The sequence below is a fragment of the Capra hircus genome, chromosome 13 (genome assembly GCF_001704415.2).
Source record: "Capra hircus breed San Clemente chromosome 13, ASM170441v1, whole genome shotgun sequence".
Taxonomy (NCBI): Eukaryota; Metazoa; Chordata; class Mammalia; order Artiodactyla; family Bovidae; genus Capra; species Capra hircus.
The window spans coordinates 73,709,191-73,735,730 of record NC_030820.1 but is presented as its reverse complement, the minus strand read 5'-3'; the positions used below and the strand labels follow the sequence as shown (position 1 = coordinate 73,735,730).

At 46.1% G+C, this 26,540-nt stretch overlaps 2 protein-coding genes and 1 non-coding gene across 4 annotated transcripts; 2 read left to right on the top strand and 1 right to left on the bottom strand.

Moving 5' to 3' along the window:
• Window positions 416-487, bottom strand: TRNAC-GCA. Its single transcript has one exon. It is a non-coding gene; the product is annotated as a tRNA-Cys (tRNA).
• Window positions 5,960-11,363, top strand: LOC102177175 (spleen trypsin inhibitor I). 2 transcript variants are annotated; one of them, XM_005688600.3, is made up of 4 exons: window positions 5,960-6,121; window positions 7,792-7,833; window positions 10,422-10,614; window positions 11,061-11,350. In XM_005688600.3, the coding sequence occupies exons 1-4, from the start codon at window positions 6,022-6,024 to the stop codon at window positions 11,092-11,094; spliced, it is 369 nt and encodes a 122-aa protein (XP_005688657.1). In that variant the 5' UTR covers window positions 5,960-6,021; the 3' UTR covers window positions 11,095-11,350. The 2 variants fall into 2 exon arrangements, with proteins under 2 accessions (XP_005688657.1, XP_005688656.1); XM_005688599.3 differs by having other exon boundaries at window positions 5,972-6,121; window positions 10,419-10,614; window positions 11,061-11,363.
• LOC102188515 (trophoblast Kunitz domain protein 1-like) lies at window positions 19,006-26,196 on the top strand. Its single transcript, XM_005688711.3, has 4 exons — window positions 19,006-19,130; window positions 21,098-21,181; window positions 24,980-25,175; window positions 25,610-26,196. Coding segments are annotated over exons 1-4 (381 nt in total). The 5' UTR covers window positions 19,006-19,030; the 3' UTR covers window positions 25,611-26,196.

The following is a 26,540-nucleotide window of genomic DNA, read 5'->3' as shown; positions in this document are numbered from 1 at the left end:
CCATTCTCGGGTTAGGTTGAGGCTTTACTAGTCACCTCCTTCACATGAGAAAAGACTCTTCGTTGCTGTCATCTCTCTGGAAACTTCAACTGTGTGTTAGGAGCTTTGGGCCAGGAATGGGATGAAGACGAAATTAGTATTTCTTATGAAAGTTGCAACATCAACATCCCTCAATATTCCTTTATTCCGTTGTCTAAGATGTAACCAAAGTAAACACACTGGTGTGTTTTCTTCCTTGCATTTCTCCATTACTGCATGATGCCTTCACACTTTCATTTCAGGGTCGTCGTGAAGTCACTCAGTCATGTCTGACTCTTTGTGACCCCATGGACTGTAGCCCACCAGGCTCCTCCATCCATGGAATTTTCTAGGCAAGAGTACTGGAGTGAGTTGCCATTTCCTTCTCCAGGGGATCTTCCCAACCCAGGGATCGAACCTGGTTCTCCTGCATTGCAGGCAGGCGCTTTACCATCTGAGCCACCAGGGAATCATTTCAGGGTGGAAACTGTCAACCACACACATATGTATAGAAAATAGTATTATAAACCCATGGACTATTGTCTAGCTCCAATCATTATCAACATATAGAGAATATTCTTAAACTGTATCCTCCTTTTTGATGTATTTTGATGCCAATCAATAGCATCCTGCCAATTCATCTATAACTATTCAGTAGTAATAGGAATTATTTACAATATTACCCTGTCATTATCATGCCTAACCATATTAATAATAATGTCCTGGAAAGGAGGGTATCAAACAGCCATTTCACATTTCACACCCCTACCACTCTCTATTGTAAACAAACTGGGGATTTCAGTTGTTCATCTTGCAGACTGAGCTGTCTGACCTTCTATCTGACCCTCCCATGCTTACCTCCCGACAGCCTAACTTCTGCCTTGGCCTCCATACAGGTATTCAAACAAGGCCAAAATATTCAAACACTTCTACGTTGCCAAGCCCAGGTTCTGAAAGACCTTTTTACACGGCAGCTGCAATGCTAAAAACAGCAACTTCAAGATCAAGGAATACTGGGTGAGGACTTGTGATAGTGTTATCGGGTCCTGGGGAAAGACAGAGGGCTGGGCAGGGTGGGAGGGGAAAGAGAAAGAGACGGAGCTCAGGAAACCACACACCCCTCACAACACCCCAGTGATTTTTTCCCTTGAAGCCTCCCTGGAGAAGTAGCTGTAGTATCTGTGGACTGAGCATGTCCTCCATGGGCCAGTGTGGCAAAAGGTCACCCCCAGAAGCCCCATCATCATAATCTGATTCTACTCATATGCTCCCATTTTTCAGATGGGAACACTGAGTCAGTCACTCTGCACAGCAGGTCTGGAGTGCTCCTCAGTGCCCCCACCTTGGCCTGGAAAACTCCCTTGCTTTTTGTTGGTTACCCTGGTCCTGGGAGGACTGTGGTTGCACATTTCTGGGATGGTCTAGGACCTGTCGGGGTGTACAGTGCTCAACTCTGGGACTTCAGAGATGTCAATCAGCAAGTTCCTTCTCTTTTACAGAGAACCCGTGAACTGTGCTCCCTTGAGATGCTGAAGTACAAGGAGGATCCACCCAGGGCTGTGTTCTGGCTGCTTCTGAAAAACTTCAGCCTCTGCCTTTTCCTTCTCAACCCTCCTCTCCTCTGCAGAAATCTTCCTCTTCCCTTCCCCCTATGGGCCTGCTTGCTTTAGTTCTGTCTCATCCAGTTGACTCTAAGCACCATGAGAGGAAGTCTTCTCTTTATCCCTAGAATGCTGTGCAGCTCCTGGCACAAAGGATACAGTCCATGAACATCAGAGGAAGGAAGGAAGGGATGCAGGAGCCAAGCTGCACATGACCGGAGTGTCTATAGAGCCTGGGATTGAATCCAGGATCTTGTCTTACTCTTCTTCCTCACTGCCTCCTCACCTTCACCCTCTACCCAACCATCACCTCCAGAACCTTCTGGAACCTGAGTGCCTGGATGCTGCCCCTCCTCCTGCAGCCAGAACTGCTGGGACCCACCTCTTTTTCTTGATAAATATGATTTGATACTGATGAAGTCTCACCCAAAATCTTTGACACATTATCTATGTTAATATCAGATAGTATTGCCTGGGTGTTGTTTGTATTTTGGTAACATCCAAGTAAGTGGGGACACATGACTAACTGGTTTTGGCATGTGTCTTCCTCCTGTTTTTTAACCTATAATTCCTCCAGCAAGTCACTTTTCCTTGTGTGCGTATTAGTCTTCAGTCATGTCCGTCTCTTTGTGATCCCATAGACTGTAACCCTCCAGACTCCTCTGTCCATGGAATTCTCCAGGCCAGAATATTGGAGTGGATTGCCATTCCCTTCTCCAGGCGATCTTCCCAAACCAGGGATCGAACCTGGATCTCCTGCATTCCAGGCAGATTCCTTACCGTCTGAATCACTAGGGAAGCCTTAGCTGTAGTTTTGTTTCTTCATCTCTAAAATATGAACTTTGAAACTTAATTCCTAAGATGGTTAAATAATAAAAAGCTACTTTCCCCTGAACACTTACTATGAACACTTACACTTACTATGAACACTCTACAGGTCATAAAGTTAAATGTCCTCCAGGGAAGGGAGTGAAAGTCACTCAGTAATGTCCGACTCTTTGCAACCCCATGGAATTCTCCAGTATAGTCCATGGAATTCTCCAGGCCAGAACACTGGAGTGGGTAGCCTTTCCCTTCTCTAGGGGATCTTCCCAACCTAAGGATTGAACCCAGGTCTCCCACACTGCAGGTGGATTCTTTACCAACTGAACTATCAGGGAAGCCCCAAATGCTCTCCAGGCTAGGTGAGTAATGGGGATGGGAGTATTTGGAGTGGGGGTGGAAGCAGGGGGACAAAAAGGAACCGCGAGGATTATGGAAACTGGAGAAAGCTCCCCTCCTGGGAAGAGAGCAGCTCTCCCTCAGTTCACGGCTTTCAGAGCATGGTCCCTTGAGCAGCACCCTCAGCCCCCTCAGCCCCCAAAACCTGGTAGATGTGGACACTGAGGTCCCACTCCTGTCCTCCCAAATCAGATCTCAGAAAGTGGAGCTCTCAGATCTGTATTTGACCAATGGCTAAGGGATTCTGGTGCTCACTCAGAGCTGCAGTCCACTGCCCTTGATAAATTGCAGGACTGTGTTGTTGCCAGATGGTTTACTTTTTCAAACAGTGCTAGAAATTCATTTTCTGTAAAACTCCCACTGTTAAATCCTGGCAAACTTTTCAAAATTGTGAAATGTACTGTGTGGGCTAACAATCGTTGATATATTTTAGCCAGATGTGTAATCTTTTGTTTTTGCTTTTCCTTTAACACTTGAAATAATCCTTATAAAACATTATTCATGACCTCACATTTAAGAAGGAAGACTCTGTAGGTCCAAAAAGTGAGGTGCTATTGTATCACGTAGTAAGAAAGTGTTTGCTCATGACTTGGATATGAATGTCCCTCTCAGAGGGCACAGCATTTCAAACATCTGAATACCTTCTGTCTGCCCCTGGTACATTCCATCCATTTCACCATGTGGCCTTAGATAGCATGGGATCCAAAAGTCTTCTGCTTCAGAGGGAAGAACTGTGGAATAGAAGCAGAGATATGATCTGGAGTCCCACAGTCTTGGATCTTTATCCAGAATGCAATGCCTGTGATGTTCTTGCCTTGTTATTTCTCTGAAGATACATGCAGAGGCTGGGGAGGCTTATAATTAGAGACCTTGGTCATGCATGAGCTGGAGTAGGGAGGGGAAGGGAGGCTGAGCCCATCAGGGGGTGTCTAACCTGGACCAGAGTGAGGAGGACCAGGAAAGGAGGACGTTGGGAGAGAAAGACAGAAAGATGAGAGAGGGGAGGACAGGAAAGAGGAGTCTCTGCTGTTAGGAGAATTCTCTGCAGCTGCCTGGTCTCAGGTGGACAGACTGAGGGGAATAGGAGCAGGGCCAGTGGGCCTCATGAGCTAGAATCTTACCACCCACAGGTTGTGTCCTGAGCAAGTGGTTTTCCTTCTCTGACACAATGGGATGAGAATCCCAGATGCTGTAGGACTGACTTGAAGCTAAATGAAATCAAGCACGTGGAATGTCTCAGGAGAGAGGGACTCTCCACTCGCAGTGGCTTGTTCTCAGTGAGTCACCCACTCCCAATGCCCTTCTGCCCTGCAGCAGCTCGGTATTGAGAGCTCTTGTAATGGCACCCCACTCCAGTACTCTTGCCTGGAAAATCCCATGGACGGAGGAGCCTGGTAGGCTGCAGTCCATGGGGTCGTTAGGGGTTGGACACGACTGAGCTTTGCACTTTCATTTTTCACTTTCATGTGTTGGAGAAGGAAATGGCAACCCGCTCCAGTGTTCTTGCCTGGAGAATCCCAGGGATGGTAGAGCCTGGTGGGGGGCCGTCCATGGGGTCACAGAGTCGGACACGACTGAAGCAACTTAGCAGCAGCAGCAGCAGCCCTTTCAAGGGAAAGGGTGTCTCTGTGCAGGAAGGCAGCCTCCCCTGTCCTCTGCAGCTCATCACCCAGCTCTGAGCCTGCTTGACGTTTGGCTGGATTTGCTCCTGGGGCTTCTGGGCACTGAGCCCAGCTCCGTCCTCCTTGAGCCTGGAGTGGAGCACAGGGTGTATGTGTGTGTGTATTAACAGAAGAATGACTGTGTGAATGACTGAGTGCAGGGCTTGTGGTCAGTGGTTGTAACTGGGAGTGCATATACAGGAGTGAGAGAAGGGACTGTGGGTGTGTCACCCCTCACGTGTGTACCATTGTTTTCAGCCAACAATGCAACTGAGTGCACGTGCACAGACTCGGAAACCAGAGCCCCAACTTCAAATCCTCTCTCCATTCTAGGACTGTAGGCAAATTACTTTATTTGCTTTCACCTCAGGTTCCTCCTCTGTAAATGAAGAAATGTCAATAGTTCCTCATCCCCTCCTTTAGGATTTTTGCAAATTATTGGAGTTAATATATGTCAAGTGCTTAGAATAATGCTTAACATATAAAAAGCTATGTTTTTACCCATGGTAATTACTTACTGCTATTATTATTGATAGTACAAGGGACTGACATCTTAGGGAAAACGAACGTATGTCCGTTGTGTCTGTTGACTCCACAGCAACCTCATGATGTGGGCAGTGCTGATATCACGTGACACCTGAAGACACGGACTCTGGGAGATTCACATGCTCAGGCACAGAGTTAGGAAAAGGCAGAGCTGGTACTGGAACTGAGGTGCTGTGACCCCGATGCCACTGGAGGAGAGAGCAGGAGGAAGGGGAAATTGCAGTGGATCTTCCAAGGTCCCCTGAGTCCCACTCAGGCAAGGCACACTCCTAGTTGTGAAACAGATTGAGGAATGGCAGGTGGTCATGCTGTGGAGCCGTGCTCAGCTCCCTGCCCCTTCTCTGCCCCTCCCCTTACTCCTTTTTCTACCCAGAAAATAGGGTGGCTGCTCAAGCAGAACATTATCTTCTGCAGCTGAGCTCCACTTGGACCAGTGGCAGGGAAAGAGCAAGGGTCCATCCGGTGGAGAAGCTGTGGTGCTGGTTGCACAAAGGTGTGCTGTGTCACTTCTGTCTTCTAAAGTAGGTGAAGGGGTGGAGATGGAGGAAGGGTGTTGATGCCAAGATGTGATGACGCCTGCCGGAGGCTGAGCTTGCACAGTGGTTGTTGTGGGTGAGCTAACACAGTGCTGATATCCTATCTGTCCTTTGATCTGCTCTCATCCACTCACTGACTATCTATCACGTTCCATGCACTGCTCTAGGTACTGGGACGCTCCCTGAGTGACCATATTGGAATCACGATCTGTGTTCACAGGAGACCCACAGGCGGAGTCAAGTCTGAGAAGCGCTGTTCCTTGGTATTTGGCCCCTGCAACCAGAAACACGAAGTCAGGTGGAGATTGCACAATAAACAGGACCGACCCAGCTCCTCCCCTTCTTCTTTTCCCTCTTCATTGCCTGAGCACACCCCTCGGCCAGGATATTAAAAGCTCCATCCATCCTCCGCAACCTCAGGAGCCCTCCTGCAAGTCCATGAAGATGAATCGACTCTGCCTCTCTGCAGCCCTTCTCTTCCTCCTGGTTATCCTGGTGGATGGCACCCCAGAGGATATTAACAAGAGCCATGACCACGGTATGTCTGGGCTCACCTCTCCTCTACACACTGGAGGGAAATGAGGCGAGTTCATGGAAAGGGCAGGGGGCATGGGTGGGGTGGGTGCTGCCAGCCCTCTCTGGATTTCTCCTGGGAAATTGGGCAGTTTTAACTCCAAGAACATTTCACCACTCTCAACATGGAAAAAAAAGGAAAATTAGAATTAAAAGAATATATATCCAGGTAAAGTACCAGATCAGGGACCACCTCCCTGAGACTCTATTCCTGGTCAGTGCAGTGTCTCTGATCCTCACTGTAGGGTAATAAAAAGATATATATTTGATCCTTGACTGATTCATGAGGCAGGCCTTTTGAACCTCTTGGAATTCACTGTTTTTCATAGGTCATGAGATGAGTCATGGACAGCAACTGACGATAACTTCAGAACTGCGCTTATCTCCAAAGCAAGACAAACATGCATTTGCAAGTTAGAATTTTCACCAGGCCCCATGACAGCATTTCTGGGGAGAGTGGAGGACATTGAGACTCAGTCAATCACCAATGGCCACAGATCAATCAATATGCCTTTGATTTGAAGCCTACATAAAAATCCATAAGCACTGGTGTTTAGAGAGTTTCCAGGGTGATGAACACAAGGAGGTGACGTGAGGCTCACTGGGGTATGGAGGCTCCACACACCTCCACTCCGCCTTTGCCCTACCCGTCTCCTCCATTTCACTGTCCCCAAGCTTTATCTTTTATAATAACATGGGTACAGTAAGCGAGGTGTTTCCTGAGTTCAGTTGCTGGTTCTATAGAGTTATTGAACATGGAGGTAGGGGTCATGGAAGCTCTGATTTTCACCCAGTTGGTCACAAGCATGAATTATTTGAGATCACATGACTCATATCTGAACTGAGGACAGTAAGAGCTCTCAACCAGCAGGATCTGCACCAAGTCCACCCATACACTTATCAGAAGTAAATTGACTGTGCGACACCCAGTGGGTGTTTGGGGAATTGGTTGGTGTTGGTTGAGACATCACACATTTGGTGTCAGAGAAAAATTCAGACTCACTCTACATTGTGATTTGGGGGCTGAGGTGAGACGTGGGCACAGGGGAGTAATGAAAATACCTGGAAACTCTTACCAGTTATGTGTATTTTCATAGTTCCTGGCCAGATCAGAAAGTGTGTCAAGTGGGATGTGACTGGAAAGTACCTTGTCCTGACCCCCTACCACCATGCCTTGTGTCCTGGGGCAAGTCATCTGCAGTTTCCTCATCTGAACAGGGGTACACATTCCATGGGTTCTTTGAAACGATTACCTGTCAGGAATATAAAGAGTTTGATCACATTTCATGACCACTTTTGTCCATTTTCTACTTAGATGTCTTAATTTTGAAAAAATATGTCTGAGTACTTTCCTTGAGCAAGAAATATTATTAAGTATCATGTAATGATATTTCTTTATTATTAAAATAAATCAGAAAGATATAGGACTGAGCAGAGCCACTTCAGGGAAAGGTAAGAAAGAAACACAGCCCTTGCGTGGTTGACCCATGGGACCAAGGCTGGTACACTGTTAGTAAAGTCTCCAAGCCCTTTCCCTCGTCCCTTTTGACTGTTATTTTATAATCTGCTTTTGATTGTTTTCCTGGTTCTTGGTCCAGGCCTCCTCAAACTCTTGGAATTTACTGTCTTTCATAGGTTATGTGATGACTTCTGGAGGACGAAATGAGAACCATCCAGGTATGGACTGGTCTAAAAAAATTTAAACCACCTTGTAAAGGTTTGAACCTTCATGCCCCTTCACCATGCCGGCACCTCTGGGGAGAGGGAGGATACTAACTGGGATCAATTATCAACAGCTGACAATTCAATCAATATGCCTATTTATTGAAAACTCAATAATATCCATAAACATTGGGGTTCACAGTACTTCCAGGGAGATGAACACAAGGAGGCGATGTGAGCATGCTTTGCTCACCAGGACATGAAGTATTCACACACCTCTACTCCCCGTTTGCCCTACACATCTCCTCTGTTTCTCTGTCTCTGAGTCGCCTCCTTTCTAAATTTCTGGAAAAAGTAAGTGAAGCGCTTTCCTGAATTCAGTCACTGGTTCTATTGAGTGAGTGAAGATGGAAGAGAGGTCGTGGTACCTTTGACTTTAGCCAGTTGGTCACAAGTGTGAGTTATTCAGGATCATGGGGCTGGCATCTGAACCGAGGACAGTCTTGAGCCATCTGTGTGCGGAGTCTGATGTGCCTGATCATCAAGTAGATTTTTTTACTAAAAGGAATTCAAGTCATATTCACTCTATTCAATGACTGTGCACTTGCTGAGAGAATGAAGATGGAAGTTACTAAGTCCCTACAAAGCATTATTCTTGGGGTGGGGAAGCAGCTGTGAAAAAAATAGGGCAAAATAATTTGCCTTCTAGGAGGGAGACAAACAATAGCAGAGGGGAGAAATCCTATGGTAGATTATGTTTCCTGAAGGTAGAGAGGGACGTGGAGAAAGTTTGCTGTGCTCTTTCTCTCCAGGTTCAGGGAAACCTTCTGTGATAAGGAGGCTTTGAGCAGAGGCTGCGGAACTAACGTGCCTGGGGTGTGTTGGAACAGCAGCCAGGACCAGGGTGGATGGAGCTGGGTGGGTGGAGGGGAGGGGAGTAGAAGGCAATGAGGCTGAGAGGCCATGGGGGCAGGTCATGAGGAGACTTGTGGGACTTATGAAGATCAAAATTTCACTCCCAGAGAAATGGGGAGTCACTGAGGGATTGGTCATGGGAGCAATGGGGTAAGACTTAATAGTAACAGGATCCCTGAGGCTGCAGTGCAGAGAGTGCCCTCTAGGGGATGAAGGGCAGACACGGAGGCCCAGGGAGCAGGCTGCTGCAGTGGTCCGTGTGATCCTTGATGGAGCGTTTATTTATGTTGTTCCCCGAATCGATCTCAGGTTTCTTGAATAATATGAATGTCTTGCTCTGTTAAGGTTTCTGTGGAGGCTTCATTACCTAGTCATGATGCATTAAATCGTTAGCTATTGGTGATTGTTCAACTGACAGCTCCTCTCCACTCCCTGAGGTGGAGGCAAGGAGGAGGAGGAGGAGGAGGACGGAAGATAAAAGATCAAGGAGGAGGGTAGCAAAGAAAGCACCAACCCTCTCCCCTGCCAGACAGTCCTTCCTGTGCATTCAGAGCCCACGCTGGGGTTACGAGGGTCTTTCCAAAATCATTGGCATCACATACCAAAAGACACTTTTATTGTTTTCATCACATAAGAAATACCACCGTTTTTAGGAACTTAGTGTTAGGAAAAGAATAAAAAGCCATATATTTCTTCTTATAATCACAATATCGGCATATCATCATTCAATTTATAGAATCCTCCTGAGGTATCCAAAGTAAACACACTGGTATGTTTTCTTCATGCCTTTTTCCATTGCAGCATGTTTCCTTTACATTTTTTAAATTAATGGTGGAAAGTTTTTAACATGCGCATAAGCACAGAGAATGGTATTATAAAACCCAAGTATCCAGACCCAGTAATTACTGACCTATAGCAAATATTTTTCACCTTTGGGCTCTTTTTCTTGTTTTAGAGTTGCGGGTTTTGTTTTGCGCATTTGTGTATTTATTTTTGGCTTCCCAGGTGGTGCTGGTGGTAAAGAACCCACCTGCCAATGCAGGAGATGCAAGAGACCTGGGCTCAATCCCTGGGTTGGGAAGACACCCTGGAAGAGGGCACAGCAACCCACTCCAGTATTCCTGCCTGGAGGACCCCTTGGACAGATGAGCCTGGTGGGCTACAGTTTGTAGTGTCGCACGGAATCCGACACGACTGAAGTGACTTGGTGTGCACGTGCGTGCACACACACACATATTTATTTGGATATATTGGGTCTTAGTTGCAGGTTGAAGGCTCAGTAATTGTGGCCCACCAGCTTAGTTGCCCCATGGCATATGGGCCCTTAGTTCCTTGACAAGGGATTGAACCCAGGATTCCTTAGTTGGAAGGAGGTTGTTAACCACTGAACCACCTCGGAAGTCTTATAGAACTTTAAAGGCTAATCAAATGCATTATACCAATTTTCCTTAAAATACTTCATGAGAAGATATATATATTTGAACATGATTTTTATATCATGTTACATCTAGCAACATTCATAATTCTGTCCCAGAAAGGAGGTTTTCAAATGGCCTTCTCAATTTGACCATCCCCCACAACTCTAACATTCTCTATGGCAAACAAACTGACAGTTCTAATTGTTGACCTTATATGGAGTTGTGATAACCATCTTCATAACTAAGCCACTGCCCCTCTCATTCCAGCAGCTTCTAAGCCTGCCTTCTGCCTGAAGCCTAAATTAATAGGTCCCTGCAAGGCCAAGAAGGTCAGGTACTTCTATGATGCCAAGACCAGGCAATGCCAACGCTTTTTCTACGGTGGCTGCAAAGGGAACTTGAATAACTTCCAAACCATAGCGCTGTGCATGAAGATCTGTGATCATGCGGCGTGGTCCCGGAGGTAAGACAGGGCGCAGGGCAGGGTGAGAGGGGAAGGGCTGGGGAAAGGGGCGGAGCTCAGGGGGCCACACACCATTCACCCTGCACAGTGTCTTCCTCCTCGCTGCTACCAGGAGAGGCTGCAGTGTCCTGTGAAACCACACACTGAGCAAGTTCTCCAGGGAGAGAATGGCAGAAGGTCAACCCCAGGGGCTTCTTTGTGATCATCTCAGCCTGACCACATGCTCCTCTTTCTCAGTTGGGAACACTGACTCAACCACCCTCCAGGGCAGGTCTGCAGGATGCCTGAGCGCCTCCTCGCATCCAGGCTCGGAAAATTCACTGCCTTTTTGTTGGTTTCATATTTCTTTTGAAAATCTAGGATCTGTCAAGATGAACAGTATCTAGGTTTGGGGCTACAATGAAGTCACTCAGGAAGTTCTTTTTTTTTTTTTCTTTTCCTTGCAGAAGACATGGGAAGAGTCATGCTCCAAAACTCTGAAGTCCGAGGAGGACCCATGAAAGTCTGGGCTGTTCCTGAAACAGTTCAGTCTCCTTGCATTTCTTCTCTCCCCTACCTTCCTTAGCAGAGCCTGCCTGTTTCCTTTCCTCCATGATGCTGAGAGACTTCCCTGGTGGCTCAGATGGTAAAAGCGTCTGACTACAATGTGGGAGACATGGGTTCAATCCCTGGGTCAGGAAGATCTCCTGGAGAAGGAAATGGCAACCCACTCCAGTGTTCTTGCCTGGAAAATCCCATGGACAGAGGAGCCTGGTAGGCTACAGTCCATGGGGTCGCAAAGAGTAGGACACGACTGAGTAAATTCACTTCACTTTATGATGCTGGGAAAGATTGAGAGCAGGAGGAGAAGGGGACAGCAGAGGATGAGATGGTTGGGTGGCATCACCAACTCAATGGGCATGAGTCTGAGCAAACTCTGAGACAAAGTAAAAGACAGGGAAGTCTGGCATGCTGCAGCCCATTGGGTCACAAAGAGTTGGACACGACTTAGTGACTGAACAACGTGGGTCTATACACCTTAGCTCTGTCTTATCCAGTTGGCTCTAAGCACCATGACAGCATGTCTTCCCTTTGTCCTGAGCACTTAGCACAGTTCCTGGCATGAAGGAAGCAGTTCATAATTATGTGATGAAGGAAAGAGAGCAGGAGGGGCACATTCCTCTCGACCAGAGTAACTAGAGAGCCTGAGGATTGACACCAGGATTGCTGTCTCAGCCCACATACTCATGACATCCTCACCATGCCATCACTGCCCTCCTTGTGTGAGGCCTTGGTGGAATTTCTGGTATCCACTTATCAGCATCAGTAATGAGAGAAGTCTTTGCAATAAAAAAAGCCCTCCTTTCCCATAAAGATGTTGCAGTTTTCCTTTCTGTGTTTTCAAACACTGTGGCTTATATTTCAATAAATGCATATTCAAAACTAAACTGAGGGCAGTGGAGTCTGTTGTTTTCAACTACAAATGTTTACCAATAGGGTCCATGGAAACGGTGGTTCTTCTCTCTGTTCTGCAGAGCAGTGGGTGCCTCCCCTTTCCCAGTCCACAGACTGTGCCCTACCGGGTAGAGGAAGCAAACCCAGGATAGTATCATTGACCTCTTAATAGCCACCTCAAGTTACACAAAAAATCCTGGGAGACAGACACATCAGCGTGAAAGCTTTTATTCCTTACTTCTAAGTCTAGTTTAAATTTGGGGGCAGGCTGTCCTCTTGGACTCTCAGAAGGGGAAAGTACATAAGATTCAGTTGTTCATCTTTCTAAGGAATCTGATTCCCTGAAGTCACATGTGGGGAGGCGGTGTCTTACTTCAGTTAAAGAGGGGCAGCTACCATTTAGTGCGCCAGCCCCTGTGTTAGCATTTTGCCTGCATTATTCTATTAACCATCTTAAGAATCCTTCAAGGGAGGAAATGGAGGCATAGAGATGGCACTTAGCTGCTGTATTAATTTTCTAACTTGGCAGCTTCCCTCTCTCTCAAGTAGAGGGACTCTGATGAAGTTTTCCTTCTCTTCCTCTGGGAATATGTAGGAGGGAGGCACTTTGGGAAAACAGTGTCTGCTTCATGACAGATGAGGAAAATGAGGCATGGGGACCAGAGCAAGTATCAGTTCAGTTCAGTTCACTCACTCAGTCGTGTCCGACTCTTTGCGACCCTGTGAACTGCAGCACACCAGGCCTCCCTGTCCATCATCAACTCCCGGAGTCCACCCAAACCCATGTCCATCGAATTGATGATGCCATCCAACCATCTCATCCTCTGTCGTCCCCGTCTCCTCCTGCCCTCAATCTTTCCCAGCATCAGAGTCTTTTCAAATGAGTCAGCTCTTTGCATCAGATGGCCAAAGTACTGGAGTTTCAGCTTCAACATCAGTCCTTCCAATGAACACCCAGGACTGATCTCCTTTAGGATGTACTGGTTGGATCTCCTTGCAGTCCAAGGGACTCTCAAGAGTCTTCTCAAACACTACAGTTCAAAAGCATGAATTCTTCGGCACTCAGCTTTCTTTCTAGTCCAACGCTCACATCCACACATGACCACAGGAAAAACCATAGCCTTGACTAGATGGACCTTTGTTGGCAAAGTAATGTCTCTGCTTTATAATATGCTGTCTAGGTTGGTCATAACTTTCCTTCCAAGGAGTAAGCGTCTTTTAATTTCATGGCTGCAGTCACCATCAGCAGTGATTTTGGAGCCCAGAAAAATAAAGTCTGACACTGTTTCCACTGTTTCCCCATCTACTTCCCATGAAGTGATGGGACCGGATGCCATGATCTTCGTTTTCTGAATGTTGAGCTTTAAGCCAACTTTTTCACTCTCCTCTTTCACTTTCATCGAGGCTCTTTAGTTCTTCTTCACTTTCTGCCATAAGGGTGGTGTCATCTGCATATCTGAGGTTATTGATATTTCTCCCGGCAATCTTGATTCCAGCTTGTGCTTCTTCCAGTCCAGCGTTTCTCATGATGTACTCTGCATATAATTTAAACAAGTAGGGTGACAATATACAGCCTTGACGTACTCCTTTTCCTATGTGGAACCAGTCTGCTGTTCCATGCCCATTTCTAGCTGTTGCTTCCTGACCTGCATATAGGTTTCTCAAGAGGCAGGTCAGGTGGTCTGGCATTCCCATCTCTCTCAGAATTTTCCACAGTTTATTGTGATCCACACAGTCAAAGGCTTTGGCATAGTCAATAAAGCAGAAATAGATGTTTTTCTGGAACTCTCTTGCTTTTTTGATGACCCAGCGGATGCTGGCTATTTGATCTCTGGTTCCTCTGCCTTTTCTAAAACCAGCTTGAACATCTGGAACTTCACGGTTCACGTATTGCTGAAGTCTGGCTTGGAGAATTTTGAGCATTACTTTACTAGCGTGTGAGATGAGTGCAATTGTGCGGTAGTTTGAGCATTCTTTGGCATTGCCTTTCTTAGAGATTGGAACGAAACCTGACCTTTTCCAGTCCTGTGGCCACTGCTGAGTTTTCCAAATTTGCTGGCATATTGAGTGCAGCACTTTCACAGCATCATCTTTCAGGATTTGAAATAGCTCAACTGGAATTCCATCACCTCCACTGGCTTTGTTCATAGTGATGCTTCCTAAGACCTACTTGACTTCACACTCCAGGATGTCTGGCTCTAGGTGAGTGATCACACCATCGTGATTATCTGGGTCATGAAGATCTTTTTTTGGTACAGTGCTTCTGTGTATTCTTGCCACTTCTTCTTAATATCTTCTGCTTCTGTTAGGTCCATACCATTTCTGTCCTTTATTGTTCCCATCTTTGCATGAAATATTCCCCTGGTATCTCTAATTTTCTTGAAGAGATCTCTAGTCTTTCCCATTCTGTTCTTTTCCTCTATTTCTTTGCATTGATCACCAAGGAAGGCTTTCTTATCTCTCCTTGCTATTCGTTTTTAAAAATTTTAATTTAAATTTATTAATTTTAATCGGGGGCTAATTACTTTACAATATTGTATTGGTTCTGCCACACATCAACATGAATCTGCCACGGGCGTACACGTGTTCCCCATCCTGAACCCCCCTTCCACCTCCCTCCCCGTACCATCCCTCTGGGTCATCCCAGTGCACCAGGCCCAAGCATCCTGTATCGAACCTGGACTGGCAATTTGTTTCTTATATGATATACATGTTTCAATGTGAACTCTGCATTCAAATGGTGTATATTTCCTTTTCTCCTTTGCTTTTCACTTCCCTTCTTTTCACAGCTATTTGTAAGGCCTCCTCAGACAACCATTTTGCTTTTTTGCATTTCTTTTTCTTGGGAATAGTCTTGATTCCTGTCTCCTGTACAATGTCATGAAACCTCTGACCATAGTTCATCAGGTACTCTGTCTATCAGATCTAGTCCCTTAAATCTATTTATCACTTGCACTTTATAGTCATTAGGGATTTGATTTAGATCATACCTGAGTGGTCTAGTGGTTTTGCCCACTTTCTTCAATTTCAGTCTGCATTTGGCAATAAGGAGCTCATGATCTGAGCCACAGTCAGCTTCTGGTCTTGTTTTTGCTGACTGTATAGAGCTTCTCCATCTTTGACTTATGTCAGGAGCTCTTTTTTTATTGAAACCAAGTGAAGAGTAGTGGGTGGTCATGCTGTGGAGACACATTTGTCTCTCTGCTTCCCTTCTGCCCACTTTCTAACTCTTTTTTTTCCTACCCAAAATGCCAGAGCTTGTGCCCCAGATGAAGATGCTCTTCCCCTGGCTCACCATCTGCCTGGACCAGTCCCAAGTAAAGAGCTGGTGTCTGTCTAGTAGAGATGCTGCCACAGTAATTGCAGGAAGCTTGACATGTCACATCTGCCTGGTGAAGTAGGTGAGACTAAGATAGGGGTGGGGTGGGGTGGGCAGGATGTACAGACACCGATATAAGGCTTTAAAGGATGACCTGAGCTAACACACTGCTGATCACCTATCAGTTCTGTGATCTGCTCTCATCCACTCACTTGACCATCCATCACATGCCATGCACCACTCTAGGTGCTGGGATATTCCCTGAGTGACCTTACTGGACAAAATTCCACCTCTGGAACCACAGCGTGTGTTTCCACAAGACCCACAAGCATAGTCAAGCTTAAGAATTGATGTTACTGGGCATTTGGCCTTGGTAGGCAGAAGCAGGACCGTGGGGGGTGAGGAGATTACACACTTTATAAGACTGACCCCAGCTCCTCCCTGCCATCGCTCCCCTCCTTGTTGGCTGTTCTGACCCCTCAGCTGGTGTGTGAGCTCAGTCAGCCCTCAGGTTTCATCACAAGTTCTCCCACTAGCCACAGGGATGAGCTGGCTCTGCCTCTCTGCAGCCCTTTTCATCCTTTGGGCACTTGGTAGATGAAGCAGGAATCAGCCCTGAGGTATGTTCTGACTTTACCTCTCCTCTACAGGCTGGGGAGGGGTGATGGCGGGAGTTCATGGAAGGAGCTGGGGAGCAGGGCTGGGGGTGTGTGCAGCAAACCCTTAGCATTTCTTATGATAAATTAGGTAGTTTTCACTCCAGGGATATTCCTTGACTCTCAAAAGATATCATTGAATGTTCAGTTTTGAAAAAAAAAAAAAAAAAGACTCTACCTGATCAGTGACCTCATCACTGAGACAATATTCTTAGTCACTGCCTTGCTCCTCACCCTCACTGTTGTTTCATAATAAAAACCGTAATTGACCCTTGTTGCTGTTCGTGCCCCAGGCCTTCTGAAACTCTTGGAATTTTCCATAGTTTCATAAATCATGCAATGAGTGAGGGATGGGACCTGAGATAGTGTCTGGATGATACTATTTGCATGGGACTGGACTCCAGAATGTTCCATCAGGTGCTTAGAAGGTTAGAACTGTCAACCCTCCATTCCTCTGAGGACAGGAGAGGGTACTATATTGAGTTCAATCACCAATAGCCAATGGTCTATCAACTTGCCTACCTCCAATCCTCAATTGAAATCCATAAACATTGTGTTCAGAGAGCATCAAGGGAGGTGATAACATCAAGAGACTGAGAGCAGAGAGAGTCTCAAGAGGGCCTTGGAGGTTCAGCAGCCCCAACTCCCCATTTACCCTATGCTTCTCCGGTTGGCTGTCCCTGAGTTTTGTGCTTTATAATAACTTGGAACCATAAGTAAAGGGCTTTCTTGAGTTCTGGGAGTAGTTCTATTAAGTTATTGAACGTGGGAGGTGGGTTATAGAACCTTTGCGTTAATAGCCAGTTGGTCACAGGTGTGAGTGACTGCAGGACTTGTGATCAACACTTGAAAATATGGGCAGTCCTCAGGGACCCAGCCCTCACCTTGTGGGTTCTACGCTACCTCTATGGATTTAGTGTCAGAAGTGAATTGACTTCTGAGATGGGCAGTGGATGCTGGGAAACTGCTGTTGGCAGAGACCTCACATGTTTGGAGTTGGGGACAACATCAGACTCACTCTTCTCTATCATTTGTGTCTGGTATGAGGGTCAGGGCTGTGGGACTGTATTATGTGGGGCAGAGTACTCAGAATCCCTTCCCAGTTATCTGCATTTTCAGAATTCCTGGCAGAATCATGCACTTGATTTATGGGTTGTGATTTGTGCTCATTTGTTGTAGTCCAGTATCTCAGTCATGTCTGACTCTTTGTGAGCCCATGGACTGCAGCACTCCAGGTTTCCTTCTCCTTCACCATCTCCCAGTTTGCTCAAACTCATGTCCATTGAGTTGGTGATGCCATCCAACCATCTCATCCTCTGTTGTCCCCTTCTCCTCCTGCCTTCAGTATTTCCCAGCATCAGGGTCTTTTCCAGTGAGTCGGCTCTTTGCATCAGGTGGCCAAAGTATTGGAGCTTCAGCTTTAGCATCAGTCCTTCCAATGAATATTCAGGGTTTGATTGCTGTTGTTATTAATATTACAAAGGATTCTGACTTCTCAGGGAGAAGGAACATATGTTTGTTGTGCCTGTTGCTTCCATAGCAACCCCATGATGTGGGCAGCACTGATCTCATATGACAACTGAAAACAGGGCTCTAGGGGATTTATATCCTCAGGTACAAAGATAGGAAAAGGCAGAACTGATACCGAAACTGAGGTCCTATGACCCCGAAACCACTGGGAGAGAGGACTGGAACGGCTGCAGGGGGTGGCTTCAGGCAAACTTCCATGGTCTCCTGAGGTCCACTCGGGCAGAAAGCTCTCCTGTTGTGAAACCAGGTGAGGATGGCAGGTGGTCATGCTCTGGAGATGAGTTCAGCTCTCTGCTTCCCCTCTGCCTGCCCCTCCCCTTATTCCTTATGTAAAGCAGTAAATAGGGTTACAACCCAGGAGGAGACCACCTTCCCCAGTTAGGTTCCTGCCTGGACCAGTCCCTCATGAAGGGCAGATGTCCATCCAGGGCAGACGCTGTGGCAATGGTTGCTGGAGGGTGACCCGTGTCACACCTGTCTTCTGAGCTAGGTGAGGGGGGTCAGGGCATTGAGGCCAGATGTGATGACACCTGCAGGAGGCTGGGAAGGAGGACCTGGGCTCACACACTGCCAATCACCTATACATCTTTGATTTGTTCTCGTCTACTCACTGACAAGAAAAGTTATGACCAACCTAGATAGTATATTCAAAAGCAGAGACATTACTTTGCCAACTAAGGTCTGTCTAGTCAAGGCTATGGTTTTTCCTGTGGTCATGTATGGATGTGAGAGTTGGACTGTGAAGAAGGCTGAGCGCCAAAGAACTGATGCTTTTGAACTGTGGTGTTGGAGAAGACTCTTGAGAGTCCCTTGGACTGCAAGGAGTTTCAACCAGTCCATTCTGAAGGAGATCAGCCCTGGGATTCTTTGGAAGGAATGATGCTAAAGCTGAAACTCCAGTACTTTGGCCATCTCATGAGAAGAGTTGACTCATTGGAAAAGACTCTGATGCTGGGAGGGATTGGGGGCAGGAGGATAAGGGGACGACAGAGGATGAGATGGCTGGATGGCATCACTGACTCGATGGCTGTGAGTCTGAGCGAACTCTGGGAGTTGGTGATGGACAGGTAGGCCTGGCGTGCTGCGATTCCTGGGGTCGCAAAGAGTCGGACACGACTGAGCGAGTGAACTGAATGGAACTGAACTCACTGACCATCCATCATGTGTCGTACAGTGCTCTAGGTGCTTAGATGCTCCCTGAGTGACTACATTGAACAAAACTCCATCTATCTGATCAGTCTGTGTTTACGCAAGACACACAGGCATAGTCAAGTCTGAGAACTGCTGTTACTGGACATTTGACCCCCTGCAGACAGAAGCAAGAGGCATGGTTAGGTGGGGGAATTTCACAATAAACAGGACTGACCCAACTCCTCCCCTGTCTCACTCCCTTCCTCATCGCCTGATCCAACCTCTCAGCCAGGATATTAAAAGCCCAGTCCATCCCCAGCATCCTCAGGAGCCCTCCTGCAAGGCTATGAAGATGAGCCGGCTCTGCCTCTCCGCAGCCCTTCTCTTCCTCCTGGTTATCCTGGTGGACAGCACCCCGGTGTATGAACAGCATACCCAGGACGAAGGTAGGTTCACCTCTCCTCTGTAGACTGGAGGGGAATGAGGGGAGTTCTTGGAAGGGGTGGGGTGGATGCTGCCAACCCTCTTGGAACGTTTCCTGCCACGTTGGGTGGGGCTTTTGTTTGCTTTGACCGTATTGTTCTTCCTTGTTGCGCGAGGACATTCTCTAGTTCCGGGGTCTATTCTCTGGTTGCAATGTGTAGGCTTCTCCATGGGGTGGCTTCTCTTGTTGCAGAGCAGGGGCTCTAGGCATCTGAGTTCAGGAGTTGCAGTTCACCTGCTTAGTCGCCTCTAGGCATGTGGAATCTTCCCAAATCAATGATAGAACCCATGTCCCTTGCGTTGGCAGGCTAATTCTTAACTACTGGAGATCAGGAAAGTCTGAAGTTGCAAATCTTTAACTCCACTCCCATTATGATTCTCATGAGGAAATATCTTAAAATTAAATACATATGTATATCAAACGGGTTGTGACAGGGCAATATCTTGTCTGAAACCTGCCACCCATGTGCCCTGTGGCCTAGAAGAAGTCATCTGCAGTTTCCTCATCTGAGCAGCAAGTACCTGTAACATGGGTTCTTTGAACATATTGCCAGTCACAATTATAAAGAGTTTATTCACATTTCTTGGCCAATTTTGGTCATTTTCCACCAAGATATGTTCACTTGAAAAGATTCATGTACCTATTGCTTGGGGCCAGAAAGTATATATATGTGTGTGTGTCAAATAATGGTTATCCCTCTATTATAAAAATTAATGAGAAAGACCTGGAACTACTGAGCAGAGCAACTACAGGGAAAGCAAGAAACACAACTCTGTGTTGGCTGGCTTGTAGGACCAAGGTTGACACAGTATTAGCAAGTTGCCAGACCGTTACCCTTGTCCTCTTTTGACTATCATATTATTATCCATATTTGATCCTTGTCCTGGTTCATGGCCCAAGATTCCAGACAATTTTGGAGTTTTTGTCTTTCATAGACCACAAGGTTGTTAAAGAATTGAAATTCGGTATACTGAAAGGGTTGACTAAGAGAATCTTCAATAACAGACTTAAAGCTTTGAACTTTCTGCACCTCTGGGGAGAGAGGAGAGCACACAGATTGAGACCAATCAGCACTGGCTGATGATTTAATCAATGTGCCTATTTAGTCAACCGTCAATAAAAATCCATAAATACTGTCATTCGGATAGCTTTTGTGGTGGGAACTAATGGTGGTGTTGTGACGGTGCTGTGCTCACCAGGGCACGGACACTCCAAACACCTCCATTCCTCCTTTGCCCTACATATCTCCTCCATTTCACTGTTCCTGAGTTTTACTGTGTATATTAATCTGAGGACTGTAAGTAAGGGTTTTCATGAGTTTGATCGACAGTTCTATTGAATTTTTGAGCATGGAGCTGGGGTCATGGAAACTCTCACTTTTAATCACTTGGTCAGAAGCATGAGTGACTTGAGACCACTTGGCTGGCATCTGAAGAGAGGACAGTCTGGATGCTTCAACTGTGGCATCGGCACTAACTCCACAGATTTGGTATCAAAAGTCAATTAGCTGTGGTTCTCCCATTGGGTGTTGGGAATTGGATGGTGTTGGTGGAGAAACCACGTATTTCATGTCAGGAAAAAACCCAGACTCACCTTATCCTGTGATATGAGGGCTCATGTGAGGCTTGGGGAGAGGTGAGTAGTGAAATATTTCTTAATCAAATAATAATTATTCCTCTATTATTAAAACTAATTAGAAAATGTGGAGTGTGGAGGACAGTAACTGCAGGGAAATGAAGAAATTCAGCTCTGGTGTGGTAGGCTGTGGGACCAAGGCTGACATAATATTACTAAAGTCTCCAAGGCCCTTTCTCTTATCCTCTTTTGTTATTTTGTTATTTTGTCCTATTTTGTTATTTTCTTAACCATGTTTGATCTGTTTCATGGACCAGGACTCCTGAAACTCTTGAAATTTATTCTCTCTAGTAGGTCATGTGATGATTTCTGGAAAGCGACTGGAGAAACGTTCAGTAAAGGAGCTCCCAACAGCAATACTCCAAGAAGAGAATAAAGGTTTGTACCTTCTGCACCTCTGGGGAGAGGGAAGGTCACTGCGAGTGAGAGCAGTCACCAGTGGCCAACGATTCAATCAATAAGCCTATTTCTTGAAACGTCAATATAAATTCACAAATATTTGGATCAGAGAGTATTCCAGGTGGGAATGCAATGATGTGATGTGAGGGTGCTGTGCTCCAATCGGGAATGGAAGTTCCGCACGCCTCCATTCCTGCTTTGCCCTACAGATCTCCATTTCACTGTTCATGAATTTTCATGTATATTAATCTGAGAATAGTAAGTAAGGATTTTCCTAAGTTTGGTCACCAGTTCCACTGATTTATTGAATATGGAGGGATCATGGGACCTCCACATTTTAGCCATTTGGTCACAGGCATAAGTAAATTTGGACCACATGGCTGGCACTAAAGTGAGGACAGTATTGAGCCCTCAACCTGTGGGAGCTGCATTAACTGCATGGATTTCATCTCAGATGTCAGTTGATGGGGGACACCTGGTGGGTGTTTGGGGAATTGGTTAGTGGTAGTAGATACACCACCAGATCGTGCCTCTAGATCATGCAAAATGATCTGGAAAACCTTTAGGAAAAGGCAGGTCTCCCCCAAAACTCAAACACCCATTAAGAGGTTGGAAATTCACCACGTTCTTACTAGCACCTCTGAGGAGAGGGGCAGGCTTTTGAGATTGAGATACACCAGCAATGGGTGCTAATTCAATCATTATGATTATTTCTTGAAAACATCCATAAAAACTCATATTTATTTGGGTTCAGAGAGATTGCTGGGTTAGTGATCACCTGGACACATTATTTTATTATCCTTTCAGGAGACTGAATGTTAGAGGGAGATTGACTATTATGTTGATGTGCTGTATCATCAAGGTGATATTTTTTTACTAAAAGGAATTCAATTATACCCATTCTATTTAATGACCTTGCACTTGTGGAGATAATGAAAATGGGAGTTTGTAAGTCCCTTCAAAGTACTGTTCTTGGGTTGTGAAAAAAATTTGGCAAGTAGCTTGCTTTCTAGGAGGGAGACAAACAATAGCAAAGGCGAGAAATCCTACGGTAGGTTATAAGTTTTTTGAATTTAGAGAGTGATTCGGAGGAAGGATGCTGTGATTTTTCTCTGCAGGGTCAAGGACACCTTCTGTGATAAGGAAGGTTTGAGCAGAGGCTGCAGAAGAAATGTGACTGTTGTGTTTGAGCAACAACTTGGACCAGGGTGGTTGAAGATGAATGGGTGGATGGGAGGTGAAGGGAGTGGGAGGGAATGAGGCCAAGAGGCCATGGGGGGCAGGTCATGAAGAGCTCTGCAGGACTTTATAAGAATCAGAATTTGACTCTCAGAGCAAAGAGTGATCACTGAGGGACTGGTCATAGGAACAGTGGGATAGGGCTGAATACTAACAGGATCCCTGAGGCTGCAGTACCGAGAGTGCCCTCTAGGGGGCAAAGGGCAGAGACAGAGGCCCAGTGAGCAGGCTCCAGCAGTGGTCAAGTGAGCCATGATGAAGTATGTATCTATGTTGTTCCCTGCGTCGATTTCAATTCTCTTGAATAACATGAATGTCTTGCTCTGTTGAGGCCTCTATGGAGACTTCATTACCTAGTCATGATGCATTAAATCATTAGCCTTTGGAGATTGTTCAACAGACAGCTCCATTACCCTCCCTGAGGTTGAGGAAAGGCGAGGAGATGGAGAAAAGAAGACCACGGGGGAGGATAGGAGGGTAAGAAGGAAAGGCGGTGCTTTCCTGTGCAATCCAATCTGAGGTTATAAGGGTCTTTCCAAAATCTCCGACTTCTAGTACCAGAAGACACTTTTATTGTTCTTCTCACATAAGAAATACCAAGATTTTTAGGAACTCAGCATCAGGAAAAGGATGAAAAGAAGGAAAAAAACTCTATATTTCTTTTTATGATCACAGTATCAACATATTATTGGTATCAACATTCAAGTTATACAGTCCTCCTGAGGTATCCGGAGAAGGCGATGGCACCCCACTCCAGTACTCTTGCCTGGAAAATCCCATGGATGGAGGAGCCTGGTAGGCTACCATCCATGGGGTCGCTAGGAGTCGGACACGACTGAGAGACTTCACTTTCATTTTTCACTTTCATCCATTGGAGAAGAAATGGCAACCCACTCCAGTGTTCTTTCCTGGAGAATCCCAGGGACAGGGGAGCCTGGTGGGCTGCCATCTATGGGGTTGCACAGAGTTGGACACGACTGAAGTGACTTAGTAGCAGCAGCAGCAGCAGCAGCAGCCTGAGGTATCAGAAGTAAACACACTGGTATGTTTGCTTCATGCTTTTCTTCCACTATAGCATGATTCCTTCACATTTTGTAAAATTAACAGTGGAAAGCTTTTACCATCCACATAAGCACAGAGAATAGTATTATAAAACCAAGGTATCTAGACCCAGTAATTATTGATACATAGGAAATATTATTTTATCTGTGATATCTCTTTGTTGTTGTAGAGTTGTGTGGTTTTTTTTAATTGCACATTTATATATTAATTTGACATGTATCTTAGTTGCAGGTCGAATGCTCAGTAGTTGTGGTCCAGCAGCTTAGTTGCGCCAAGGCATGTAGGACCTCAGTTCAGTTCAGTTCAGTTGCTCAGTTGTGTCCGACTCTTTGCGACCCCATGAATCGCAGCACGCCAGGCCTCCCTGTCCATCACCAACTCCTGGAGTTCACTCAGATTCACGTTCATCAAGTCAGTGATGCCATCCAGCCATCTCATCCTCTGTCGTCCCCTTCTCCTCCTGCCCCTCAATCCCTCCCAGCATGAAAGTCTTTTCCAATGAGTCAACTCTTTGCATGAGGTGGCCAAAGTACTGGAGTTTCAGCTTTAGCATCATTCCTTCCAAAGAAATCCCAGGGCTGATCTCCTTCAGAATGGACTGGTTGAATCTCCTTGCAGTCCAAGGGACTCTCAAGAGTCTTCTCCAACATCACAGTTTAAAAGCATCAATTCTTCGGTGCTCAGCCTTCTTCACAGTAGGACCTCAGTTCCTTAAAAAGGGACTGAACCCAGGACTCCTGTATTGGAAGGCAGATTCTTAACCACTGGACCACAAGTAAGTCCTATAGAAGTTTTTATGCAGTTCAGTTCAGTTCAGTTCAGTCGCTCAGTAGTGTCCAACTCTTTTTGACCTCATGGACTGCAACATGCCAGGCTTCCCTGTCCATCACCCACTCCCAGAGCCTACTCAAACTCATGTCCATTGTTTTGGTGATGCCATCCAACCAACTCATCCTCTGTTGTCCTCTTCTTCCCCCGCCTTCAATCTTCCCCAGCATCAGGGTCTTTTCCAAAGAGCTGGTTCTTCACATCAGGTGAAGAACACAGTATTGGAGTTTCAGCTTCAGCATCATCAGTCCTTCCAATGAATATTCAGAACTGATTTCCTTTACTATTGACTAGTTTGATCTCCTTGGAGTCCAAGGGACTCTCAAGAGTCTTCTGCAACACCACAGTTCAAAAGCATCAATTCTTCAGCTCTCAGCTTTCTTTATAGTCCAAATCTAATCAAAGGCATTGTACCAATTTTTCTTAAAATACTTCATGAGGAGATATAAATTTGTACATAATTAATATATTGTGTCATGCTTAGCAACATTCATAATTATGTTCCAGAAAGGAGGTTTACAAATGAGCTTTTCAATTTGATCGTCTTCTGCAACCCTAACATTCTCTATTGTAAACAAACAGGTGGTTTCAGTAGGCCGAGCTGTGATGACCATCCTCATAACTGACTCATTGCCCCTCCCGTTTCAGCAACTTCTAGGCCTGCTTTCTGCCTGGAGCGTAAATTCTCAGGTCCCTGCATTACCCCAGAGATCAGATACTTTTACAATGCCAAGACTGGGCACTGTGAGCACTTTATATATGGTGGCTGTAATGGAAAGAAGAACAACTTCCTCACTGAAGAGGAGTGCATTAAGATCTGCGGTCAAGGGGCAGGGTCCCCGTGGTAAGACAGGGGCCAGGGCACAGGGGGAGGGGAAGGGTTGGGGAAACAGGCAGAGCCCAGGGGGCCACACACCATTCACCCTGCATAGTATCTTCCTCCTTGCTGCTGCCAAGAGAAGAGGCTGCAGTGTCCTGTGAAACCACACACTGAGCGAGATCTCCAGGGAGAGGATGGGCCCAGATGCCTTTTTGTGATCATCTCAACCTGATCACATGCATCTCTTCTCAGGTGGAACACTGATCAGACCTCCAGGGCAGGTCTGCACTGTTTCTGAGCACCTTTCAGGCTTGGAAGACTCATCTCCATCTTATTGTCCATTGGGTCATGGGGACTATAGTTCCATATTTTTTGGAAAGTCTAGGCTCTGTCATGATGAACAGTGTCCAGGTCTGGGCTACAATGATGGCGCTCAGCAAGTTCCTTTCTTTTTGCAGAGGACATGCGAAGAGTGGTCCCCAGAAACTCTGAAGTCTGAGATGGATCCCTGCAGCACTGAGCTGTGGATGCTCCTTAAACAGTTCAGTTTCCCTGTAGCTCTTTTCTCCCCTACCCACCTCAGCAGAACCTGCCTGTTTCCTTTCCTCCATGGGTCTACATGCCTTAATTCTTTCTCACCCAGTTGGCTCTAAGATTCATGAGATACAGTCTTCCCTTTATCCTGAGCACTGGACACAGTTTCTGGCACCAAGGAGACAGTTTATAATTATTTGAGGAAGGAAGAAAGGAATGATGGAGCACATTCCTCCTGACCCAGGCAACTACACAGCCTGTGGTTTGACACCAGGATTCTTGTCTTAACCCACATCCTCATGACATTTTCACCTTCATCCCCCTCCACACCTTAACTGCTCTCCTTGTGGCTGGCCAGGGTGGTATTTCTGGCATCCAGTCTCAGCATCAGTAATGAGAGAAGTCTTTGCAATAAACAAGCTCTTTCCCCCAACAATGATGTTGCAGTTTCTCTTTCTGTAGCTTCAAACCTTGTGGCTTGTATTTCAATAAATGCATATTCAAAATCAAACTGATGGAAGTGGAGTCTGTTGTTTGCAACTACAAACCTTAAGCAATAGTTCAGTTCAGTTCTGCGGCATGCCAGGATTCCCTGTCCATCACCAACTCCTGGAGCCTACTCAAACTCGTGTCCATTGTGTTGGTGATGCCACCAACCATCTCATCCTCTGTCATCCCCTTCTCCTCCTGCCTTCAATCTTTCCCAGCATCAGTGTCTTTTCCAATGAGTCAGTTCTTCACATAGGTGGCCAAAGTACTGGAGTTTCAGCTTCAGCATCAATCCTTCCAATGAATATTCAGGATTGATTTCCTTTAGGATGGACTGGTTTGATCTCCTTGCAGTCCAAGGGACTC